General features: G+C 46.5%; 2 protein-coding genes and 1 pseudogene across 11 annotated transcripts in view; 2 read left to right on the top strand and 1 right to left on the bottom strand.

Annotated features, from left to right (window-relative positions):
- The first annotated feature begins 4,283 nt into the window (after positions 1-4,283).
- On the top strand, positions 4,284-18,191 carry NARS1 (asparaginyl-tRNA synthetase 1). Of its 9 annotated transcripts, none has more exons than XM_040985044.1 (15): positions 4,284-4,397; positions 5,116-5,195; positions 7,127-7,192; positions 7,280-7,372; positions 7,459-7,548; positions 8,430-8,508; positions 9,632-9,702; positions 10,372-10,458; positions 12,436-12,657; positions 12,760-12,959; positions 13,284-13,419; positions 13,763-13,876; positions 16,118-16,249; positions 16,562-16,693; positions 17,130-18,191. In XM_040985044.1, the coding sequence occupies exons 1-15, from the start codon at positions 4,355-4,357 to the stop codon at positions 17,259-17,261; spliced, it is 1,677 nt and encodes a 558-aa protein (XP_040840978.1). In that variant the 5' UTR covers positions 4,284-4,354; the 3' UTR covers positions 17,262-18,191. The 9 variants fall into 9 exon arrangements, with proteins under 9 accessions (XP_040840978.1, XP_040840971.1, XP_040840977.1 ...); XM_040985043.1 differs by having other exon boundaries at positions 4,297-4,397; positions 5,113-5,195; positions 10,378-10,458; XM_040985041.1 differs by having other exon boundaries at positions 4,298-4,397; positions 5,113-5,195.
- Positions 8,141-8,314, bottom strand: LOC121159763 (annotated as a pseudogene).
- A 4,131-nt stretch (positions 18,192-22,322) lies between the features above and the next one.
- Positions 22,323-23,952, top strand: part of FECH (ferrochelatase) — a 33,691-nt gene continuing 32,061 nt past the window's right edge. For both annotated transcript variants that reach the window (XM_040985033.1, XM_040985032.1), the window contains exon 1: positions 22,323-22,454. In XM_040985033.1, coding sequence (XP_040840967.1) covers positions 22,388-22,454 — 67 coding nt within the window. In that variant the 5' untranslated portion in view covers positions 22,323-22,387. The remainder of the gene's footprint in view (positions 22,455-23,952) is intronic.

Genomic DNA, 23,952 nt, shown 5'->3' with positions numbered 1-23,952 from the left:
CCTGACCCAGCCCCAGCCATAGTGACCATCTAGGGAGTAAACCAGGGGATGGAGGATCTCTGAGCTCCCTCTCTGCAACTTTTTTTTTTCCAAATAAATAAAGTAAAAAAGAGTTCTCTAAACTACATTAAAAAGTAGATTCATGGGGACTGGTCATGCCCTGATTGTTGCAGCCTTTTGGGGGAAAAAGCAACAGTGAGTGGAAGATCTCCATCTCTCCCTACTCTGTCTTTCTGACAAAATTTTTAATTCTTAGTGAGACAAAAACCTGGAAAAATATTAGAATATGCCTTTGCCCATAACAACCAGATGCTTCCCATTAGTCAAGATCATATTGACAGTTTTTATTAGACTATCATCTTTATTAAACTGTCTTCCTCCATTATACATAATGGTTACCTCAAGCAAGTTTCCACATCTTTAAAAATGACTCAGACATTTCACAAGAATCCACTGCTTAAATCACATAACTTCAAGTCACTAAAACAAATTCCTGAAACTATGATAAGCTGGTCCAGGAAATCATCACCTTGTTTATAGTCACCAAATTTACTCTTTGTTTACAGTTATACCTGAATTCCTCATTTAACAAAAGTTGTCACTGAAGCAGTCCGGGAAACACCACCCCAAAACAATTGCTTTAGAACATTAAGTTGAAATTCCTGGGAAAACATCAATATGCAAGTCCAAGTTCCCATCCACTTATTTAAAGACAGAGTCACCAAAGTCACATTCCAAAAAATAATTCCTATCACAGGGATAGGGTAGGGAAGCAAAGCAGACCCGTACCCACTTCCAGGGATCCCTTCATCTCCCTTGAAACTAGAGCACAACTTCGCCCTCTCACCATTTTGTTCAGCTCAGCAAGGGACCCTCACCCTTGGTTAATCAGCCTTATTACTGCTCTAAACAGGTGTTGGCTGGGTTGATGAGCAGTGGCCACAAGGTAAGAAACAGACTGGCTGAGACAAAAATGCTCACAGGTTTTTGTCTCCAAAAGCTTATGGAAATACCTATTGTGAAAAAACTATGCATGAACTTCGATTTTTCACATTTTTTAAAATCAAAATATACTTACCTTTTAATTCCTAGTTCCATGAACATTTGTATAGATTCACACCTTTTAGCCTTCTACCATTGTATAAATACTCATAACTCAGTTGTAAATTAAACCTTCTTTGTGTGACCAGTGTAATTCCAGGTAAGATTCATCCATCTCTCAAAACAAACTACAAGATAGGTCCTGTTGTTCACCCACAGCAAGTGGACTGGTTTCAAATGAAGACGGTTTACAACATGGACTCAGTCAAGGTGACATCTGGCCCAGGAAGCCACCACAAGCACCCCTAAATGATCATAACATCATTATCGCACAAACCCCAAGATTACATGTTCTTACAGCATGAACTCACCCGGATGAATGCATCAATCTTCTAGCCATCCACCGTACCCACTGAAGGCAGTAAGGCACCTGAGGCTTGTCTATCTTAAAGGCCCGATGCGTGAGAGCTGGGCAGGGGCCGAAACTTGCCATTCCTGCTCCTACCGAATCCCTTTCAACGTAGGACACCTTAGCCATTGGACAGTACCTAGTCTATGCCAAAAAGAAGGTGCTCAACCTCAGCCCCAAAGCGAATTCATGAAGATGCGGAACTTAAGAAAGCTTACCCACAATTCCTGGGCCCAGCAAAGAGAGTGCGCCTGAGGGGTTCCGCTGATCTTCCTTTTAATCAGGTCTCCTTACCTCGTGCTGAGGGTGGAGCTCACCTGAGATCCAGCTCTGCCTGTCCAAAGGGAGAGCATCAGTGCTATCCGGGACAGCTGAGCAAAGACCACCAAACAAAAGCAATTCACACAGCACCCAGCATCAGAGCTGCTTCCAGCAATCCCACCCAACACAGAGAGCATTTGTCAAAGCGAGGTGTGGACATCGACTTCATTGGTTATAACTTAGTCCCAGCTCAGCTGGTTGCAGCGTAACTAAGTACTTTCATAGTTTAGTTCATTGGCTACAGCCAAAGCAAACAGCTCAAGCTCAGCAACTGTGACTAAACTCCACATTGGTTTGGTCTGCTGGGCCCCACACAGGTGCCCATGCCAAGTCTATGCTGACCCACAGTTTTAACAATACTACTTATATGAGAAACAAAAAACTCAATCACGCTTCTTAGTATGACTGCTCAAATTGATGTCCCTTTGCCAATATCTTTTCAGAGCCACCAGCGAGATGAGAACACAGCAGCTCCACACTGGGCAGTTGTCAGATCTGAGCCCAGCGTTGTCATTCTCCACTAACTGCACTTAGAGAAGTCAGTTGAGCCTACTGGTGTGGATAGAAGAGGCGGCAATAATCTCCCCCTCCTTCTTGCGTAGCTTTTTGCTTGGGCGTAGTCCTATGGATGCCCTTTTATGCTTTACAGCTGTTGCTGTGCACATCCAATGTGAAGCATCAGATAAAACCAGACTCATGAAGGGTCTCCTGATGCCATCAGAGAGGAACTGTGGCCCTTCGGTAAGGGCATGTCCTTGAAGGTGTTCCCTATTGGCAGCACGCAACAAGGGAGCCCACTGAGGCAGTCCCTCTAAGGCAGCCTCTGGGCTCAGAGGAGAAGGAAGGGAAGTCCACCCAAGGGGCTGCAGTAGGCACCCCCTTCCTTAGGGCCCACTGAGCTCCACCTCTTGGAGTTCGTCTCCTGGGCTGTCTCCTCCCAGGTGCACCAGGGTTGGTCTGTGTGACCAAAGCATGACAGCCATTATGAAATGTCACTTAACCAACCAGATTATAAAAGGCACCACAGCTTCCATTTCGGTAGCCTGTTGCAGGCAGCTTCCTAAGAGGGCCCCAGAACTCAAAGTACCCACAGCCTTGGCCGCTACCTCTTTTTGAATGTAGGCAGGACCAAGAGGCCCAATTCTACTGAATCCAGGAGCGCACCACCTCTGAGGCAGGACAAGGAAGTGTGTGGCTTTTACCTTTTTTTTTTTTTCTGCTGCTCTCTCGCTCTGAGGAAGTGAGCTGCTGTATGCGGAGAACCCACGCAGCAGGGTGAGGGGCTTGCCTGCTGTCAGGTGCTCCAGTGAAAGAGCTGCCTGGCCACGAGCTTAGGGAGTCTCAAGCAGGGCGAATTAGTCCCAGGTGACACCTTTAGATTGGCAGCCGTTGCAGACTCGAAGCCACGTGGAGAACAGGGTCCACCATGGTGTTGGAAGTGTGGGGTAGTACATTGCACCATCGGTAACCAATAAGGGCTTGTCTTCTCCCATCACTTGCTGTGACTGGCTGATGTCAGGAGCTGTTGACGTGGAGCCCAGCAGGCAAATGACCACCAGTGGAGGCTGGGAGCAGATATTCACCCAGCCAGGCCCTGAGCTGACTGCCATATCCGCCCGCAGCATGATTCATGGACCAAATCCCTGGTTGTTCCAAGCTGCTCAGGTGCGGGTAGTTCTTTTCAGCAATAGAGAGCTCACAAGCAAACAGAAGCCGAAAATGCCTACAAAATCCAGAGAAGCGTTCTCTGAACAAAGCATTCTGTATGAATAAAGGGGTTCATACTGTGGATGGGCCCTGAAAGTAGGGATGGAATTATTTTCAGGCCTTCTTTCATTAACAAAGAAATTATCCTTTGCCCTAATGACAAACTCTGGGATTCCTTTATGAGGGGGAACGCCCTTGTGTTTGGTAGCTGTTAGGGAAACTGAAGCTCGGGGTTAGTCAAGTTATCCCAAGGAACACAGTAAGAAGGCAGACCTAGAATTCCCTATCATGTTTGCTCCCAAAGCCCTAGTCCTGCACATAATATTGCCATGGTCTTCCTAACAGCGGTCTCTAAAAGTAGAAACATTTTCTCCACCATCTTTCATCCCCCGCTCATTGGGAGTGTGGGGGGGACGGGGAGGGGGCGGTCTCAATACGTTTGCAGCATTAATTTAAACAGTATTCCAGCCACTATGTATTTAGGACAAAATCCTTGGGGCTGGTCTCTAAGGGACTCAGGCGCACCTTACAATTGGAAACAGAACTGGATTCTCAAGGAAAAGTGGATACCGAAAGAGATGCTGAGCTCTTGCGCCCACTTCAGAACAGAAGAGCTCCGGAGAGGAAGCTGTCTCAGAGCTGGCCAGCATTCGGAGCGAGGCAAGACATCTGGTCCTTGACCGGAAGCTGCCTCTGCCCTAACTAAACATGGCGTCCTCGGCGCCACTCGCCCTGCTCTAGTAACCAATGGAGCCGCGACGCTCGGCTGAGTCACGGGTGCGACCTCGGCACAGCGCTGTCTGATGCAACGCCTCAGTGCTGGGAGCCTGCTGCGGAGCACGTTGGGGTGACCGGGAGGTCGTGGTGTTGTGGGTGATGTCCTTGGAGGTGGCCAGGGCGACCGCAGGGATGGTGCTAGGTGAGTGAGGCTCTGTGTACGGTGCCAGCAAAGTGGGCGCGCCTGGCATGAGGACGTGCTGGACTACGGCGGGGAGACGGAGGGACGGGACCAGCGGCCAGGCCTCTCCGGGGTTCGGGGTTCGGGGCCCGGGGCCCCGGGCGGGCCATCCTTGGCCCTGAGCACCCACAGAAAGTGTCGTGTCCGCTCTGGGGCTGGTCAGAGCGCAGCCGCAGACCAGAGGCGAATATATATATATATTTATACTTCAATATGCCGTCTGTGCACCTGCCTGCTTTGGTGTATTGGTTTCAGTTTTCAGATGGGAGTGGCTCTCCTTTCTTTATAGATGGGGAGATGTCCCGCCCCCCACGACCAAGAATCACTTGGCTCTTTAAGTACAACATCCAGTACTCCAACCGAGTTGGGCCAACTTCAGAGCCCTCGTTTTATTGTTGGGTGTTCAGGTAGACAGAAGCAGTAGCACAAATTTCAAAGGGGAAAAAAAAACTTAGTTTTCCAAAGCCTGGTGGTAATGGATATGTTCTTAGGAGAAGAGTGAGCTTGAAATAGGGGAGTGGGAAGATCCTCGCGGTGTCAGGTTTGATCTGTGGGCATTTTCACAAGTCAGAGCTTGTTCAGTTTACAAAGGGACTAAACGGGTCAGGTGGTCGTATGCTGGGAGGCCCACCGTTACTGGCCAGACAAGTGACTTACTCTTGTCCTGGGAGAACAGCAGAGCTGTATGTCTCGGACCGAGAGGGGAGCGACGCCACAGGAGATGGAAGCAAGGAGAAGCCGTTCAAAACAGGCCTCAAGGTAGGAGCTCTTGGAGCAGACAGAGCCTGCGCAAGTCCGTGGGCTTGCCTGTTACTGTTGGGCTGGTCAGCTAGCTTGGGAAGGGAATTTCCAGGAAAGGGAATGAATGCAGACAGATAGCCCTTAAGGCTTGTCTGCTTATTTGAACATGTGAACAAGGTGTCTTCTTTACATCAGGTTTCCAGGTCTGGTAAGATTGCAGAGCGCCTTTTCAGTGATGCTGAGCAATGGCCAGGTGACTCGTAGCAGGCCTCCTGCTGACTTGATGGCAGGCCACAGTGTGGTCCAGAGTGGGGGAGCTTCGGGGGTGTGACCTCTATGGGCTCTCCCTCACACAGCTGTGAGCCAAGCAGGCTCGTGACTCTGGAACTTGCCGCTGGAATCAGCTTATAAATGTGCTATGATTTGTCAGGACCTCAGATTCTCCCACGAGGTTAGCATGTTCCCCTAACTGATGTGGGAAACCAGGTACAGCTGCAGAGGGTTTCCTGGAGAGCCTGACCTCACTCCACGAGTGTCAGGTGGCTTGTTGCCTCAGATTAGGGTGAGGCCTAGCCCTCCGCAAGCAGCCATGGGCTTGCCTGATTAACCAGACTGCTGGGTCCCTGTTATGTCAATTCTCCTAACCTGGACACACTCACTCTTTGGAGTCATGCGTGTCCTACTTGGGCGTTGCTTTTTAATTCTTAGAAGGAAGACTTTCATTTCTCAGTTGGTTGGGCACCAGAGCTGGGCAATGGCTGTTTGGTCCTTCCAGTTCCAGTGGTGTCAGGAGGGATCAGAACAGGCTGTCCCAAAGTAAATGGTTTGAATGGAATACAAGTACAGGCACGCATCACTTAGCAACAGGGTTGTGATTTTAGAACTGTGTAACTTGCGATTTTGTCATTGTGGGAACTTCGCAGTGTCCTTAGAAACAAAGAGTTACAAGTCCCTGGGCAGTGTGATCATGCACATTGTGCCATGTGGACCGAAGCACCGTCAGGCAGTACATGGGTGTACACCTGTGTTGTCGAATCGCGGGTGACCAACTCTCAGATGTTCGCGGGTGAGCCTCACGCCTGCCTTCTCTATTAACTATTGAGTTGTGACTAAATGTTGCTTTAGGAAGGGTCAGTTTTTGCTAGCTTCAGATCCTGGGGCCAGAATAATAATTCATTGCATTTCTTGTTTGACCTAGGAATTCGGGGATAATTTTGCAAGAGTGCTTGTGGCAGTAACACAGTATTCACCTTTTATGTACTTCAACTATTGAAAAAGGAACATGGGCTGTGGGTTAGGAAGTGGTGGATAAATATCACTGCCTGATTGTCCCAGCATTGGCGAAAAGAGATCCTGTGCATGGGAGAATTTTTCACCAAGCATGAAGCCTAGCCTTTGATGTACTTGACCAATCTGCTGTTGAAAGAGAATCGATATCTTCGCTGCTTCCTTGGCTTTACATGTCATCCACAGTCAGTCAGCATTTGCTGGTGGCTGTCTCCTCAGTTGTTGTGTCTATGCTCGGGGCTGCATGATGGAACTTGCTGGAATTATTTGTGAAAACACTTGAAGGCTTCCAGCCGTGCTAGGGAGCACCCAGCCCACAGCCTGTCTACAGCCTTGGGAAATCATTTGGTCTGTTCCTATCCAGGCAAACTGCAGACTGGACTAAATTCACTAATTCTGTAGCAGGCTAATTTTTAAGTTGCGAATTTTGTGTGTTGTAAATATCCCGGTGGCCAAGGTTCCCCACTCACACCTGACAGAGCGAAGCTTTTCTTGGTGGCTTCAGCCACTCTTTACACATTGACTTTGGCTGTTGGGACTTCTGTGCGTTCTTCTTGGCTCTTGAATGTATTCTAGAGTGTTAAAGCTGCCCTCTCATTGATTTTTCATTTTTAAGTCTTGTGTAAAGTTGATTTGTTTTCTCTTTCGTTTCCTTACTCAAGGCCTTGCTGACAGTAGGAAAGGAACCGTTTCCTACCATTTATGTGGATTCACAAAAGGAAAATGAGGTAGGGTGAACCAGAAATTTTTATTTTGTTGGCAAATTTTCATCGAGACAGAAATCTTGAAGAAAAAATTTCTTTGTTTCTCTCTAGAGGTGGGATGTTATTTCTAAATCACAGATGAAGAACATTAGAAAAATGTGGCATAGGGAACAAATGAAGAACGAATCCCGGGAAAAGAAAGAGGTGAGCTGTGAGTTCGCCACTGTGGGCATTTTTGAAGGTAGAGCACTGGGAGCCATGCTAATGAATTACTTTATCCTGAATATCAGGCAGAAGATAACTTGAGAAGAGAAAAGAACCTAGAAGAGGCAAAGAAGATTATCATTAAAAATGATCCAAGTCTTCCAGAGCCGAAATGTGTACGTGTGTCAATTCTCATATTCTGGGCGTGGCTACATGGGCTCTTTTTCCTGGGTGTGAGGGCACATGTTTTACAGTGTCTGCCTTTACTGTCCTTGTGGTGGGGCCAGGAGTAAACCTTGACTGGCCTTGGGGGCCAGGTCTGGCTGTGCTGTGGGATGCTCAGGGGATTTTGTCCTCTCCAGGACCCATTCCTTCCCATACAAAAAGCACTTAGAATTGCATGTGCTTGGCTTCACTCTTCTTCCTTCTATTCTTTCTGGAACCCAGACAGATTGCTGAGCTATCAGTGTGTGTCGTCTGATGAGTCATTATACTTTCCCATTTTGCTAGTGATGGAATTGGGGTTTTTCACTGCCCCAACTATTGTTGTCTCTACTCATCTTTCTTTTTAGTGCCCCGTAGAAAGTGCTGGCCTTGGTTCTTTTTCATATCCTGGGGTGTTGAGGGGCCATAGGTCAGTGTGGACTGGGATTGTTACTTCAGAAAGCAGGTACTCCACTTGTGACACCTGAAGTCATTTATTTATTGATTTTCATTGCCAATTTTGCACAAAAAAAGCAATGACTTAAAGACTTAGATTGTTTTTTATTCAGGGCAGAGTGAACGCAGTCCCCCATTATCACAAATTATGCAGTCGAGTTTCCCACATTTGGGGAAATCACAGGGGTCAGTACATCCAGAGTGCAATGGATTTTTTTAAACCACTCCAGTATGATATGATGTGTGGTTTTGACCCACAGTAGAGTGATGCCCTTTAATTTTGCATGATTTATCATTTTTAACACTTTATTTTTGTCTGTCTAGTGTTTGTGAACATGTTGGTATGTGACAGATGACATAAATAATTGGTCAAATATTACTTGTTTTAATTTGACAGGTGAAGATTCATGCTTTGGAAGGATACAGAGGCCAAAGAGTAAAGGTGTTTGGTTGGGTCCATAGGCTGCGGAGGCAAGGTGAATGGGTATAGCTTTTCTTTTCTTAATTTTAAATACCCTTGGTCTTAGCTGAAGAAGAACACTTTTAAAATTGCTTAAGAGTAAATACGATTTTGGTATGCTGGCTTTTTAAAGGATATAGTGATTTATATACTAAATATGCTCTTATTTAACAGAACTGTTGAGTTGAATAATTACTTGAATACTGTTTTAACTGTTAACAGCTACAGTGATTAAGAGCTGTCCAGTACCACATTTAATTATTTAATAAAACATATTGTATTATATAAAGTTCAGATTCAAGTCTGGCATTTGACCACAGTTTGGTTTCTTCAATTTGTTTATTAAACATTTGTTTATTTGGAAGACAGGGAAACAGAGCGAGATTTTTCACCTGCTGAATCCTTCACTCCCCAAATGATCACAACATCTGGGGTTGGCCAAGGCAAAAGCCATGAGCCTGGAACTGCATCCAGATCTGCCGTCTGGTGGCAGGGGCCCAAGCACTTGGGCCATCTTCCTCTGCCATCTAAAGCATGTTAGCAGGGAGCTGGGGCTGAGGGGCCAGGATTCACATGGCATGCTGATAAGGAATGCTGGTGTTGCAAGTAACCCGCTGTGCCACCACATCGGCCCCTTGGATGTAGTTGTAGCTCTTTGTGTGTGTGCGTTCTACTTCTGTCTTGGTCCTGACATTTTGCTGTCTCTAATCGTATTACATGTGTGTTTTCTTGTAAGTGATTATGGAATCTTTCATTTAAGTCAACGTGTAAATAGGAAAAAGACTGCATTCAACAACCTTGCTGTATTTGCTGCTGTGTCCTGGCACTATACTGGACTTACCAGTGGATTTGAAGTGGATTAGATATAACCTCTTAACGCCTGTTGCTTCCTGTCTTTCCTTCCGCTGATTGTGTGCGTGATTGGTACTCTAAATAATCTGAAAGTGCAATGAAGAAAATGCTTTTCAAATTCTGAGTAGTCACATGAAGGGTACTTTGTAGAGAGAGGGCCAAATGGGAGGTTTGAACATTTAATGTTTAACCTTTTCCTGTATACAGTTTCCTGTATACAGTTAAAACTGCGAGAAGGACTCTGTAAGTGCCTGTGTGACTAAATTTCTGTTTCTCATTTTTCTTAGGAAAGAATTTAATGTTTCTGGTGTTACGGGATGGTACAGGTTATCTTCAATGTGTCTTGTCGGATGAGTTGGTAAATATTTCATTTATGGAGGAAAATTGGATTTATTTCACTAATATTTGAATTATAGCATAATAAAGCTAGGGGAAAAAACATGCATTGTGGAAATTTTCCAACACATGAAAAATCAGATGTGGCAAAAGAATACTCATGTGGCCATCACTGGGCTTCAGGAATTACTGGCATACAGGTTATTAATCTTGCTTATCATTCCCTTGCCCGAATTAGCTCAACACCTGAGTGTTGTCTAGTAGATTCTCCATGTCCTATTACTTAGCTGACGGGTTTGAATGAGGATCAAAATAAAATCCACCTGCTACGTTAGTTGACAACACTCTGAAGTTTATTTTGGTCTTTCACATTGCTTCCTCCCATTCCTTCTCTCCCATCTTCCCACCCACCTGCTGTTCATTTATTTAAAAAAATCTGGCCATTTGTATTGTGGGACTTCCCACATTCTGGATTTTGTTATTTATACGTATTTGAAATAAATAAATGTGTATGTGGCTAAATCTCTGGTACCGAGAGAAACTGCTCTTAAGGTAAGAATCAATGGCAGTCTTAATTCTTATTCAGGATTTGATTAGATAATTTATTTTTTTAAATACTGTTAGTTTACTCCCATAAGAATATTTGAATGTCAGTATGAATAACTGAATTTGGACATTGCTGTTTTGATAGTGTCAGTGCTACAACGGAGTGGTCTTGTCCACCGAGAGTAGCGTGGCCGTGTATGGGATGCTGAATCTGACCCCAAAAGGCAAGCAGGTAAGGGACTGACTTCCTTGCTGGTGAATGAACGGGCATTTCTTTCTTGGCTGATTTTCCACTGTCTGTGTACTTCTGGTGTTTCGCATATAAATATACAAATGTGTACCGCTTGTTACATTTTTTTAAGCTTTTTAACATTTCTAGGGACATACATACATGATACAACTTATCTTTTATTCTTTTCTGTAGCTGTAACACCAGAGATTCGGTAATGTATAAAGAAAAGAAGTTTATTTTTAGAGACTGTGAAGTCTAAGGTAAAGGGCTGCCTCTAATGAGGTCTTGGCTCCTGCATGGTTACAGGCGAGACAGATCCACAGGGCTCCTGGCTCCCACTCACTCCTGGGAGTATGGCGTGAATCCATTCATGAGGGTGGCTGACCTGGACACTTCCCGCGAGGGCCCGTATCCCGGCATGAGTTTTGGCAGAGACAGACATTCAAATGATAGCACGCCCAAAATCAAAAGACCTCAGGAATTTCTACCTTGACAGAATTCCTGGGTCATCCTCATGGGCTGTACTGTAGTTCCTTTGGTGTGAGTATTTGAATCACTTGTTAGTGAGGTGGAAATAAAAGCCAGCCACCAAAAAATTCCAAGACAGCGATCTAAACCTGAAACTTTCTGAGGAGTTTGAAAACTTCTTATAAACATAATAGACACAGGACCTGCAGTCGCACAGTTGGACCACCACTTGGAACCAACATGCCATGTTGCAGTACCTGTGACTGAGTCCTGCCTCCACTGTGTGTTTGATGGCCCAAGCCCTTGCCACCCACGTGGCAGATGCTGGTGAACCTCCTGGTTTTAGCCTCAACCATTTCCAGACATTGTGGGCATGTGGAGAGGAAATGAGAGCCCTCTGCCATTCTTGTCAAATATATGAATAAACCTTTAAAAATGACTAAATGTAACTACAGTAGGTTTATTTGAAAGGGAGAGACCATGAGAGAATTTTCCATTTTCTGATTCACCCTCAAATGACCACAAGAGCCAGGACTGAGCCAAGTTGGATGCACAAGTCTCCTACATGGATGGCTGGGGCCCACACACGTGGGCCATCCTCTGCTGCTTCCCTACACAATAGTAGGAAACTGGAAGTGGAGCAGCTGGGACACAAACTAGCATCCATACAGGTGCCAATGTTGCTGGCCATGGTTTTACCACTATGTGAAAATACTGGCCCCTGTAGTTAGCCAGGAGGCACTTAACCTACACCAATTAGAGCTAATTGTAACTGTTCAAGTAACCACTGTGATTCTGTTTACTATGAAAGTAAACAAAGGAATCCAACATGTAGCCACAAGAGGGAGCAAGTTAAAGTTCTAATCTGCTTGAAATATTGCTTGAAGAGTTAGTGTAAAAAATTAGTATCTCAGAGAGTACATTAATAGCTCTGAGAAATATTGTATTAAAAATTAGTATCAGTGAAAGTCACTGAGTGTAACTTGAAATTAGCATGCAAAATAGAGTGATGTTACTTGGTGTTTGGTACCAATATAATTATGTATTCCATGCAGTGTTTTTAAAATAGGTCACTTTTAATGGGTTAATATGGGAGGATGTGAATTTCTATTCCATGTATGTGTATTTCCAAAAAATAAATAACTTTTAGAAAAAGCTTTATATTTAAAAAGTTTTTCAGTGCAGATAGCTGTGTTAAGTTATTGTCTAGAAATAATGTGACTATTAAACAATTAGTAGTTAACTATTTGTGGGATTAACAATTGATTTTATTTTTATGTTTTAAAAGATGTATGGGTGTGTGTTTACTCTGGTTAGAAAATGTAGAAATTTTGATATGACATCGAACTGCTGTGTTGTTGTTTTTAGAGAGGTAGAACTAATAGCAACGAGATTTCTAGAAATTTCTCTTGACCAAACATGTTGACTTGCAGTCTCTGGGTCTGTTAACTCTTTGTTTCCTTCTGCCTCCCAATATTTCTTTCCCCTCACCTCACTTGAAAAATGTAGGCTCCAGGGGGCCACGAGCTGAGCTGTGACTTCTGGGAACTCATTGGGCTGGCCCCGGCTGGAGGAGCTGATAACTTGCTCAACGAGGAGTCTGACGTTGACGTCCAGCTCAACAACAGACACATGATGATCCGGGGAGAAAACATGTCCAAAATCCTGAAAGCACGCTCGGTGGTCACCAGGTGCTTCAGGGACCACTTCTTTGACAGGGGGTACTATGAAGTAAGTGTGTGTTGTCATCTCGTGCCAATGCTGCCCTTCTTGCCGCTTGAGCAGCGGCAGTCCCAGCGGCTTCTCCTTACTCTTCCCTTTGCATGTGGGCAGGTGACTCCTCCAACGTTAGTGCAGACACAGGTTGAAGGCGGCGCTACCCTCTTCAAGCTCGACTATTTTGGAGAAGAGGCGTTTTTGACTCAGTCCTCTCAGTTGTACCTGGAGACCTGCATCCCAGCCATGGGAGATGTTTTTTGCATTGCACAGTCATACAGGGCAGAACAATCCAGAACGCGAAGGCATCTGGCTGAGTATGGAATTGTCTTATTTTTGTTATTTTAATCATCTTTTCAATAAAGAATATTTATGTTGTTAAATGGTATCTTTACACAAAAATTTGATATATTTAAGAGGATAGTGGGAGAGTATGTTTTGTCTCTTAGATCATACCTGTTTTTCTGATCCTTTATATGTTGAGGAAATACTATAAAAAGGAAAAAGGGGAGTAAAAAAGTAAGAAAAGAGCTGGAAACTGGTGAACGGGATTGAGATGTTACCTTTCTGGACGATTTTCCAGTGTTTACATCTTGTGACAAACTAAGAGCAGAGCTCTGAGCTAGAGTCTGGTTCCTCAGGTACACTCACGTGGAAGCCGAGTGCCCCTTCCTGACCTTCGAGGACCTCCTGAACCGGCTGGAGGACTTGGTCTGTGATGTAGTGGACCGAGTCTTGAAGTCCCCCGCAGCAAGCATAGTGTACGACCTCAACCCGGTAGGTGGGACGCTTTGGAAGTTAAGCGTGATAATTCATTTTTGGAACAGACCATGAAATCTTAGTCCTCGACTTTTTTTTTTTTATAGATTTGATAGCTTATCAAGCTGATAAGTAATATATTGTGAAGACTAAAATTTTATATTGCCAATAATTTTGTAATATTTTAGCTTACATTTGAAGAGGTCTGTGTTTTGCAACTTAAGATTGTAGTAAAGAAAATGTAATCAGTCATCTAGTTTACTAACATATTTACTAGTGGTAAATCATTTTTTCTTGATGGAAATATGAGTGTCAGTGTTTGGCTTCTTTATATATGCTGTATTCTTCCTTTCTGTTGTAGAATTTTAAGCCCCCCAAGCGGCCTTTCAAGCGGATGAACTATTCAGATGCTATTGTGTGGCTGAAAGAACACAATATAAAGAAAGAAGATGGAACTTTCTATGAATTTGGGGAAGTACGTTTGTCTTTCTGATCACTGTTTCAGAGGTGGCATTGTGTTAAAGCTTGACTGCTTGCAGCCAGTGGACAAGGAACGCAGGCCTGTGTGCTGGTCCTCGGAGGAATGACCGTCGTAGCCCCTCAGGTCCCTTGGCAGGGTAGCCTGGCCTGTGAGCAGTGGCTCCTCTGTCGTGCCCAGTCGGCATCAGTGGGTTTGGCTTCTTTCTCTTACACCTTTGCCTGGTTCTGCTTTTGTGATGCTTCGTGGGCCCTGACGGTGAAGGTCCTTTCGTCTGCAGGGCTGATTGAGAAGATGGGGAAACAGTTCTAGGTGAAGGACCAGGTCATTCCCTACCACCCCCTTCCACCTTGAAATGGTGATTTAGAACTCCATCATGGGAAAGGCTATTGAGAGCTGATATGCATTGGGTGAAGTGCAAAACCAAGAGGAAGCCTAGATGAAGGTGCTGTCAGCTGGTTGGCTGTGCCTGGGATCCACCTGCCCCCACGCACTGGGGTAGAGATTGGTGCCATAGTTCTAGGCCCTCTCTCCTATGTGTCTATCCATTCCTTATGTAAAATTTGCATATCTAATTGTTTTATAGAAGAAATGTGGGTAGCTGCTGCGTAATTCAGAGAAGACAGCAATACATCAGGTCTGCTTAAATCATTTACAATGTTTGGGTATAGAAACAGGATTTTGTCTTGAAAATGAGTACTTTGCGCAAGTGTTTTGCAAGAGGAGTGTGACTGAGTGGGAAGAACAGGAACTGTAGAGTTGGAATTCCCTGTTCCCTCTGGCCTCCAGCTCCCACCCATGCCATGACCAATTGTACCTTGACCAAAGGGCCAAGACGCAGCTCCCTGGCTCCTTATCTCTGCCTTGCCAATCAGCTTCTAGTATTTGGCAGCATTGTAGGGACTTAATGAGTCAAGTGTCTGATGCGCCTGTGGCTCAGGAAGCCCAATGGCTGTGTTAGCACGCCTGTTCATTGTGGTTCTCCCAGAGCCTGTCACTGCTTTTCGGGCTTCACAGGGTGTGCCCTAAGACTCCTTTTAAAGCTCAGGCACAGTTCTGGTGTCTCAAGCGATCAGAGCACAAGCCGAGTCCAGTCCTCTCCCACTTACTGCTATTTCTTGTCTCCATCTCTGAGGGCCCAGGCTCTAGCACCAGGCTCCCAGGCCAGGGCTAGAAGGCAGCCACGCCACGAGATAGCTCAGCTCCGTGTCAGTCCATACATGACACCAGTCACTGAGTTTTGGCTGGTTCTCACCATCAGTTTTACCAGGACAAGAGTTTAGTTTTAACTTGAGTTTATGTGTGGTTTACTGAAAACGGCTTTGGGAAAGAACCTGATTAACTTGATTTATTGTCATCCAGCGTGCAGTTGGTAACTGCTCCAGTGTGGGCATACTTCTGAGTATGGCATGGGTTATTGGTTTTACAACTGTCTTACTAGCAGTGAAGGCATAATTGAATTATTACAGCAGAGAAGAAGTACAGGTAACAAGAGAGTCTAAAGATCAGTGTGATTAATAACACACCATATGTATGCTAGTGATGTTCTGGAGTGTTCCCCAGTAACCTGCTTAAGGAACTAAGTGGCCCACATTCACTTTGGGCCACTGGAAAACAGCTACATGGGATTTTGTCACAGCTGGGGTGAACTGGGGTTTTCTCTTTCCCTTCCTCAAAGAGCTTGAACTGTTCTGTAGAAGGGAAGATTTTTTTTTTAAAGATTTATTTATTTAATGGAAAGTCAGATATACAGAGAGGAGGAAAGGAAGATCTTCTGTCCGATGATTCATTCCCCAAGTAAGCGCAGTGGCTGATGCTACGCTGATCCTAGCCAGGATCCAGGAACTTCTTCCAGGTCTCCCACATGGGTGCAGGGTCCCAAGGCTTTGGGCCGTCCTCGACTGCATTCCCAGGCCACAAGCAGGGAGCTGGATGGGAAGTGGGGCTGCCGGGATTAGAACTGGCAGCCCATATGGGATCCTGGCGCATTCAAGGCGAGGACTTTAGCTGCTAGGCCACGGCGCTGGGCCCTAGAAGAGAAGATCTTTTAACAGTTAATTATACAGCCATGTTTGTTTGTTTTTTAAATACAGAGACTTTTTTTTTTTGAAGAAATGGTTCCTTACACAAATGCATATAGGTTATGGATAGGGGTATATTGGTGTGTGGTGAATGAGCTACTTTTGTCTTGTTGCATTTTGAGCTGCACATGTTAATGAAGTCTCATTTGTCCCCCAGGATATCCCAGAAGCTCCTGAGAGACTGATGACAGATACCATTAATGAGCCAATCTTGCTGTGTCGGTTTCCCGTGGAGATCAAGTCCTTCTATATGCAGCGATGTCCAGAGGACCCCCGCCTCACGGAATCTGTCAGTTCTGATACAATAGTAGTAATTTTACTTTTTTAAAGGACTGGGGACTGTTTTTTACAATTAGCTGTGGCTCTTGGCAAAATAATGTTTAATATTCAGTGTAAAATGACAGAATGTGAAGAAGTAGGATTTCTCATCCCCTGATAAGGGTTGGTGTGCTTTGTTAACTGAGAGAATTTGGTTAGTGTTGAAATTTTGGATAATGTTTTACTGTGGGAGCTTGATGTGTTCTGCATTTCTTCTGTAGAGGACTGCCATGTCTGACACCTGGTATTAACTGTGTGTCTTCATTTTGGCTTGTGTTTCAAGGTGGACGTGTTGATGCCCAATGTTGGTGAGATTGTGGGAGGCTCAATGCGTATCTGGGATAGTGAAGAAATGCTGGCAGGTTATAAGAGGGAAGGGATTGACCCCGCTCCCTATTACTGGTACACAGATCAGGTAAACAATTGTTTTTTAAACATTTCCCAAATTTTCTTTATTGAAATATTTGTCTGTACATTGAGCTTTTGTGAAAGAGGGAATTGGAGGCGGTCCTTGGTGGTTGGACAGTATTCCGTTTCCTGCTTGGGGTTGCGGCATGTGGTTCTGCCCAGTTTTGTCTTGGCTGAGAGATGCGTTCAGTTCACTTGTAAACCTCAACTGCTGACGTGGCTTATGGCTCCCAGGTTTTTAGGAAAGTCACTGAAGCATACCAGTGCCTGGTATTATGCTTCATTTTTCTCTGAAAAATAGGTTGTTGGTTCTTGGAGCCCCCACAGAGTTAGAAGTGTAATTCTTAGCCATAATGAGTTAGCACTCCTTTCATGGCAGGATACTTTAAGTTAAATGAAATCTTATGCTAGGCCTTTATTCCTCCTTGCTTTTGTCTTAACAGAGAAAATACGGCACGTGTCCTCATGGAGGCTACGGCTTGGGCTTGGAGCGGTTCTTAACCTGGATTCTGAATCGGTACCACATCCGAGACGTGTGCTTATACCCTCGGTTTGTCCAGCGCTGCAGGCCATAGCCGATGCCTCCTGAATCACAAAGGGAAGGAAACCATCCATGGAAGGAAGAGACTGCCTCCTGAAAAAAGCTAAATCATCCCTCTTTTGTTGCGTTACCTATTTGTCTTTTTGTTTTTTATTTCTCCTACCATATAGAAAGCAATCTGTGTTTCTTGAACTTGAGCGACATTGATATAATTTTAAGAAAATATTCATTGCAAAATTTGGGAGAAACATGTGGCATGTAACTAGTTTATTGATATGTTTCAACATTTTATTCAGTTACAGGTTATAATTGTTATGTTAATGAATGTGTAGCAGATATAAAATTAAAACAGTTTTTAATTATGGTTTAAGACATTCCAGTAACTTAATGCTTCTGTCCTCTTAAGGGTAACTGGAATTTAATTTCTGTTACTTAATAGTATCAGTGAGTTACAGCAAACATCCTGTGAGAAAATTAGTGATGCGGCATAAAACTCTAACATTAGATCAGGTGTAGCTGAACAGTAGAGGTGGAATCCAATCAAGATAGCTGTTATATAGCTGCTTATAATCCTGAGGCCTGTGAATTGATATGGAAGAAATTGTAAAAAATGGAACTGCTGGAAGAATGTGAGGTGAGAACAGCATGGGGAAGGTGTGCGTTCGGCCGACTCCCAGCCTCCCTGTGAGCCGAGCGGCCAGCTGGATCCCTGTCTGCGATTCCCAGCTGGTTAGGATGAAGTCGCTTGCCTCTGAGTGTGACTCAGCGCTCTGTGACTGGCCGAGTCCCCGCCGTGTCTCAGGTGTGCTCAGTGCCACCTTAGGAACCGCAGCAGCCTTTGGGGTGACTTTGCTTCCAATTTGGTTAATTCCATGCCCTCTGCCCCACCCTGGTTCCCCAGACGCATGCATGTATTCTCAATGGACTGTATTCCCAGCAATCAATAAATGGACACATGCAAAAACTCTTTGCTGGCTGAAATTTTTCAGGTGGGATGGTTAGTGTCTCAATAGTCAGAACTTTTACATTTCTTAAATCTGTTTCCTTTTACATGAAGTAGATACTTAAAGTTAGATATTACTGGTGTTTCAGAAGTTGCATGGTAGTGAAAAGAAATGCATTTTTAAGATATACATATGTGGATTTTTTTTTTGGTGTGTTATTTCTGAATACCTTAGATTTTGTTCTACTTTGTAATCAAGAGCAATGACAGAAGGAAATGGGGCATCTTTAAATAGGAAAATAGAGCTCAGCATGGTAGCATAATGGCTAAAGTCCTTGCCTTGCACATGCCAGGATCTCATATGAATGCCAGTTTGTGTCCTGGCTGTTCCACTTCCCTTCCAGCTCCCTGCTTGTGGCCTGGGAAAGCAGTTGAGGTTGGCCCAGGGCCTTGGGACCTGCACCCATGTGGGAGACCCGGAAGAAGCTCCTGTCCTGGCTAGGATCGGCGCAGCTCCAGCCATTGCGGCCGCTTGGGGAGTGAACCACCGAACAGGAGATCTTCCTCTCTGTCTCCTCCTCTCTGTATCTTCCTTTCCAATAAAAATAAACCTTTGTCAGACTGACTGTTTTGTCAGACTGCCATTTCATTGCCCTGAGCCAGTGCGTGATTCGTGTCTGACAAAGTGGTTCTCCTAGGCTGGCACTGTGGCATAGCAGGCTGATAGATGGGTACCGGTTTGTGTCCTGGTTGCTCTACTTTCCATCCAACTCCCTGCTTATGGCCTGGCAAAGCAGTGGGTGATGGCTCAAGTCCTTAGGCACCTGTACTCATGTTAGGGAGGCTGGGAAGAAGTTCCTGACTCCTTATTCAGATCAGCCCATCTCCAGCTGTTGCAGCCATCCGGGGAGTGAATGTAGGTGGGAGACCACTCCATCTTTCTATACCCGTGCTTTTCAAATAAAAATAAGGTTGTTTTTTTTTTAAGATTCTTTACACACAGGAGTGTTTATTTCATAAGCTGATGAGCTACTTGAGGGTGCATATTTTCCTGAAGTGTGCTGTGATGCTTTGCTCACAGACACTCGGTGAGTGCATGACTGGAGTGACCAGCTCATGATCATGGAAGCTGAAGGCACATCACGCGGGCCTGCACTTGGTGGCCTGTGTTGTGAAACAGTCGTGAGGACAATGGATCAGATTTCTCTGAGTAGTCTTCATAGCTCACCACTTGTCACACGCAACTACCGTTTTTCTTACATTGAACATGCCTGCCCCTTCCACCCCCTGCTTATTTTTCTGATTAAGGAGACGGAGTGGTAATCGAAATTTAGTTTTTGTGGCTCAGAGTTGCCAATCAGCAACTAACAAACAAGGGCAAACACATCCCCTACCTTCCCTGAAGCACTGAGCCGCAACCAACAATCCATTTTGTTTAGGATTCTCAGCAGCCCTGGCTGCGCTGTGACAGGCGAATGCTGTCCTCGCTGAGTCTCGCAGGCACACAGGCCACCCCCGGGGCTGCAGTGGTGCTTGCAGCCCGCCAGGCACTGTGCCTTTTAAGTTTCTGTTTGCTAATGGAATTGGCACATGTTGTTTTCAAAGTCAGAAAATGCAGTCAACAATGAGAGTGGTTCCAGAAGTTTGTGAAAAATGGAATTTGAAATGCATTTGGGGTGGGTTTGTGGAATCAGAATGTCTGGTTCAAGTTGTGGCTGCACTTCCAACGCATGCCCTGGGAAGCAGCAGGTGAAGGGCCCGATCTCTGGGCCTAGGCGCCCACATGGGAGAAAGGATGGGGCTGCTGGCCTCAGCCTGGCCAGGTGCTGGCTGATCCGGCTCCCTGGGAATGAGCCCCTGGATGGAGAGTTCTTTCTCTTGCTCTCTTTCAAGTAAATTGAAAATAAGATGAAAAAATTCAAAATATTTTGATGCACACATTTGGAGATCTATCTTGAAAATGTTGGTGGAAAATGCATATTATAGACTTCGAAGAATTTTTACATGAAATAACTTCTCTCCCTCTCCTCCATGTATCTAGATTAAGCTAGGTCCAGGAGCCCAGGCTCCCTGTCTCCCCCCAACCCAACAGGTATTAGGAACTGCAATGCTGGAGCTGTTTCCCTGGCACGTCAGCAGAAGCTGGACTGGAAGCAGGACACCAGGACTCCAAGCAGGCACTCTAATACGAGATTTGGGGGCCGGGGGCGGGAGGAGGCATCCCAGTAAAGATGGCTTAATTCACTGGGCCACAGTGTCTCCCCCAAACCCTACCTTTGATTCTGTCTTCTCATGAGCCTTTTGCAATAAGTACACTTGTATACGAATCTGTCTTTCACATATTTTTTAGGTTTTCAAGGACTTTTCAAGTCTTATCTATTGTCAGACAGATACTTGTTGGGAGACTAGTCTGTTTGATGTGTGTAATAGAGAAGCAATAGACAAGAAATAGCAATTAATATGATATTGTCTGTTGGGGAAAAAATACAAAATTCTGTTTTCAGTTCTGAGTCCTGCGTGCTTTAGGAAGCCTCAGACTCAAGAATTTTGAATGGATTTTAAAAGGATAATAAAAAGGAACACATCTGCTGTGAATAAAAAGAATGAAATGGTGTTGAGTGGCCTTTAAAAAGATATGATGTTGATGGGCCTGGTGTGAGCCTAGTGGCTGAAGTCCTTGCCTTGCAGGTGCCAAGATCCCATATGGGCACCAATTCCTGTCCCATCTGCTCCATTTCCCTTCCAGTATCATGCCTGTGGCCTGGGAAAGCAGTCGAGGACGGCCCAAAGCCTTGGGCCCCTGCACACACCAGGGAGACCCGGAGGAGGCTCCAGGCTTGTGGCTTTGGATCGGCTCAGCTCAGCTCTGGTCATTGAAGCCACCTGGAGAGTACCAGCAGGTGGAAGATCTTTCTGTCTCTACTTCTCTCTGTAAACCTGAATTTCCAATTAAAAAAAAAAAGAAATCTTTAAAAAATCATCTGAAAGATGTTGATATAGTTAATAAAGCATGTTTGGCTTGTTGTAAGGGTTGACTTTGACGTGTTTGCCTTATCAATAATCATTAGCCTTTCCCTGGGCAGGGCCAGAAGTCCCGGTTATCTCCTCCTTGCAGGAAGGCCTAACAGCCGGAGGGCGAAGAGGACCCAGAAGGCCCACGGGTCTCACAGGCCAGGGCCCCCGGCTGCTACACCCCCTAGAGCCCACAGGTCTCAAAAGCAAGGGCTCCCAGCTGCTGCACCCCCTAGAGCCCACGGGTCTCACAGGCCAGGGCCCCCGGCTGCTGCACCCCCTAGAGCCCACAGGTCTCACAGGCCAGGGCCCCCGGCTGCTGCACCCCCTAGAGCCCACAGGTCTCACAGGCCAGGGCCCCCCGGCTGCTGCACCCCCTAGAGCCCAGGGGTCTCACAGGCCAGGCCCCCCCCCCCCCCCCCCCCCCCGCTGCTGCACCCCCTAGAGCCCACAGGTCTCAAAAGCAAGGGCTCCCAGCTGCTGCACCCCCTAGAGCCCACAGGTCTCAAAAGCAAGGGCTCCCCGGCTGCTGCACCCCTAGAGCCCAGGGGCCTCACAGGCCAGGGCCCCCCGGCTGCTGCACCCCCTAGAGCCCACAGGTCTCAAAAGCAAGGGCTCCCCGGCTGCTGTACCCCCTAGCCCTGGCTGCATTTTTGCTAACACAGCATTACATAAGCTACAGCTTTTCCATTTCATGTTCAGGCTTTAGGTAAAGAAGTACATTGTCCTTAAAAGATAATCCTTTACATATAATCTTCGTTGTAATATAAAATGAGTAAAATGCTAGGTGGTTTGATACCTGGAGCAATAGTTTTCCCGTGGCTTGAATTATAATGAGGTAGGGTGTATGAAAGGCAATCCAATTAATCTAACTTAATCTGACATTTTATATTGGGTTTATAGCCTCTGATGGTAGCGGTGGAGGGGTCAGTGGCTGACCCCAGCCTGGCCAGGCTCTCGGCCCGGGGGGTCCTGGGGACCACAAGCCCCTCACCCCGGGCGGGGACAGCGTGCCGGGGGCGGGCTCTCCGCGAGGGGCGTGTCCCGGCCCTGCCCCGCAGCCAATGAGCCGGGGAGCGCGGGGCGAGGGCCGGGGCGGCGGCAGGGAGTCCGCGGGGATCCCTCGGCGGCTTCGGCATTGGCTCGGCCGGTGCCTCCGCTCGCCGCCGCCAGGACCGCAGGCCCGGGCCGAAGCTGCCCCGGAAATGCTTCCAGCCGGCGCCAACATGGCAGCGGCCCTGCGAGGCGCGGGCGCCCTGTTCCGCTGTCCGTGTAAGTGTGGCCGCCGCCGAGGCCGGACCCCTCCTTGGCCTGCCGCTTCCGGGAGAGGCGATGGGCTGCTCGGTCCTGGAATGGGCCCTCCCCGGGAGGCTCGCTGCGAGCGCGTACGCCTGCGGGCCCCGAGCAGCCGCAGGCAGGGAGAGCCCTGCAGTAACTAGATGGTCGGGGAGACCGAGGGAAGGCCAAGGGGAGGCCCCTAACGCAGTCACGGCCCACCCACCACCGAGGCCCTCTGCCCGTGTTGGTGACAGCGCACCTGCGCAGCGCTAGCCCGTGGCATCACTTGGGCAGCAGGGCTGTCGTTTGCTGGAGGTACTGGTAGGGCGAACAGCCTCTGATGCCCGCTGTGAATTGGGTGGGTTGGGCCTGTGAGGTGAGCTGAGGCTCGTCTGAATCAGACACACCTGGCTGGGGCGGCCTTCCCAGCGGGGAACACCTGAGCGCCCAGTGACGCTGGTGCACTTTGGGGTGGGGGGGAGTGAAAACCTCCCCAGCCTTGCCATGGAGCTGCCAGGGTCTGGTGCAGTGTCACACAGTGTTCACAGTGTTGCTAAGGGAACAGCGGTCGCAAATAAGGTGCAGTAACTTTTGGGACTTTGGGTAAACACGGATCTGAGTTTGTTTTCCAAGTTGCCTCGCTCATCGATCTGGCACCTGCGTCCAGGGGGTGAAGGGCATCCACTATGAACGCACCTTATTACATAACATTACATAACATTACAGCTTATTTCTAACGTTATCTTGTGTTAGAAAAGGAGTAAGGGCCTGCGAACACCGAGGGTGGGCTCGTTAAGGCGCTGGGAAGCCAAGGGTGTTGTCTTGAGAAGGAAGACAGAGTCTGCAAGGAAGGACTGAGTCATTGTTTTCTTTCATTCTGATTTCTAGGTCTAATTGCAATGCTTTAGAAATTTTGGTTGGTAGGAAAAAGTTCTAAAGGACTTACTTAATTGAAATTCAGAGTTACTCAGAGCAAGAGGGAGGGAGACATTCCATCCACTGGTTTGTCCCTTGTCCCCCCATGGCCATAACAGTCAGTGCTGGATGAGTTCAAAACCAGGCACCAGCAGCTTTTTCTGGGTCTCCCATATTGGTCCAGGAGGCCAAGGCCATGGGCCATCCTCTCCCACCTTTTAAGGCCAGCAGCACTGAGGTGAATCAGAAATGGATCAGCTGAGAGAGGAACCAGCTGCCCTGTGGGGTGCTGGCTTGCAGGCTAAGGATTAGTGTGCACGGCCCCCCAGATGAATTTTCTTTGAATTCCATTGTCCACTAACTTTTGAAGCTCCTCTGCATATAGGACCTGTTGCTTTTTTTGGTAACTTTTTCTTCTGAAAATTTGTATTGATAATGTTTTTGATAAAGAGAAAAAATTCTAGGCTACTAAAATTCTAGGCTACTGCTTTCCCAAGCTACAAGCAGGGAGCTGGGTGGGAAGTAAAGGAGCCAGGATTTGAACCAGCACCCACATGGGATGCTCGTGCTACAGACA

The sequence above is a fragment of the Ochotona curzoniae genome, unplaced genomic scaffold, assembly GCF_017591425.1.
Source record: "Ochotona curzoniae isolate NIBS_2020 unplaced genomic scaffold, NIBS_Ocur_1.0 contig_43, whole genome shotgun sequence".
In the NCBI taxonomy this organism is placed as follows: Eukaryota; Metazoa; Chordata; class Mammalia; order Lagomorpha; family Ochotonidae; genus Ochotona; species Ochotona curzoniae.
The sequence above is the reverse complement of the archived record's forward strand: the minus strand, read 5'-3'. Positions and strand labels throughout refer to the sequence as shown.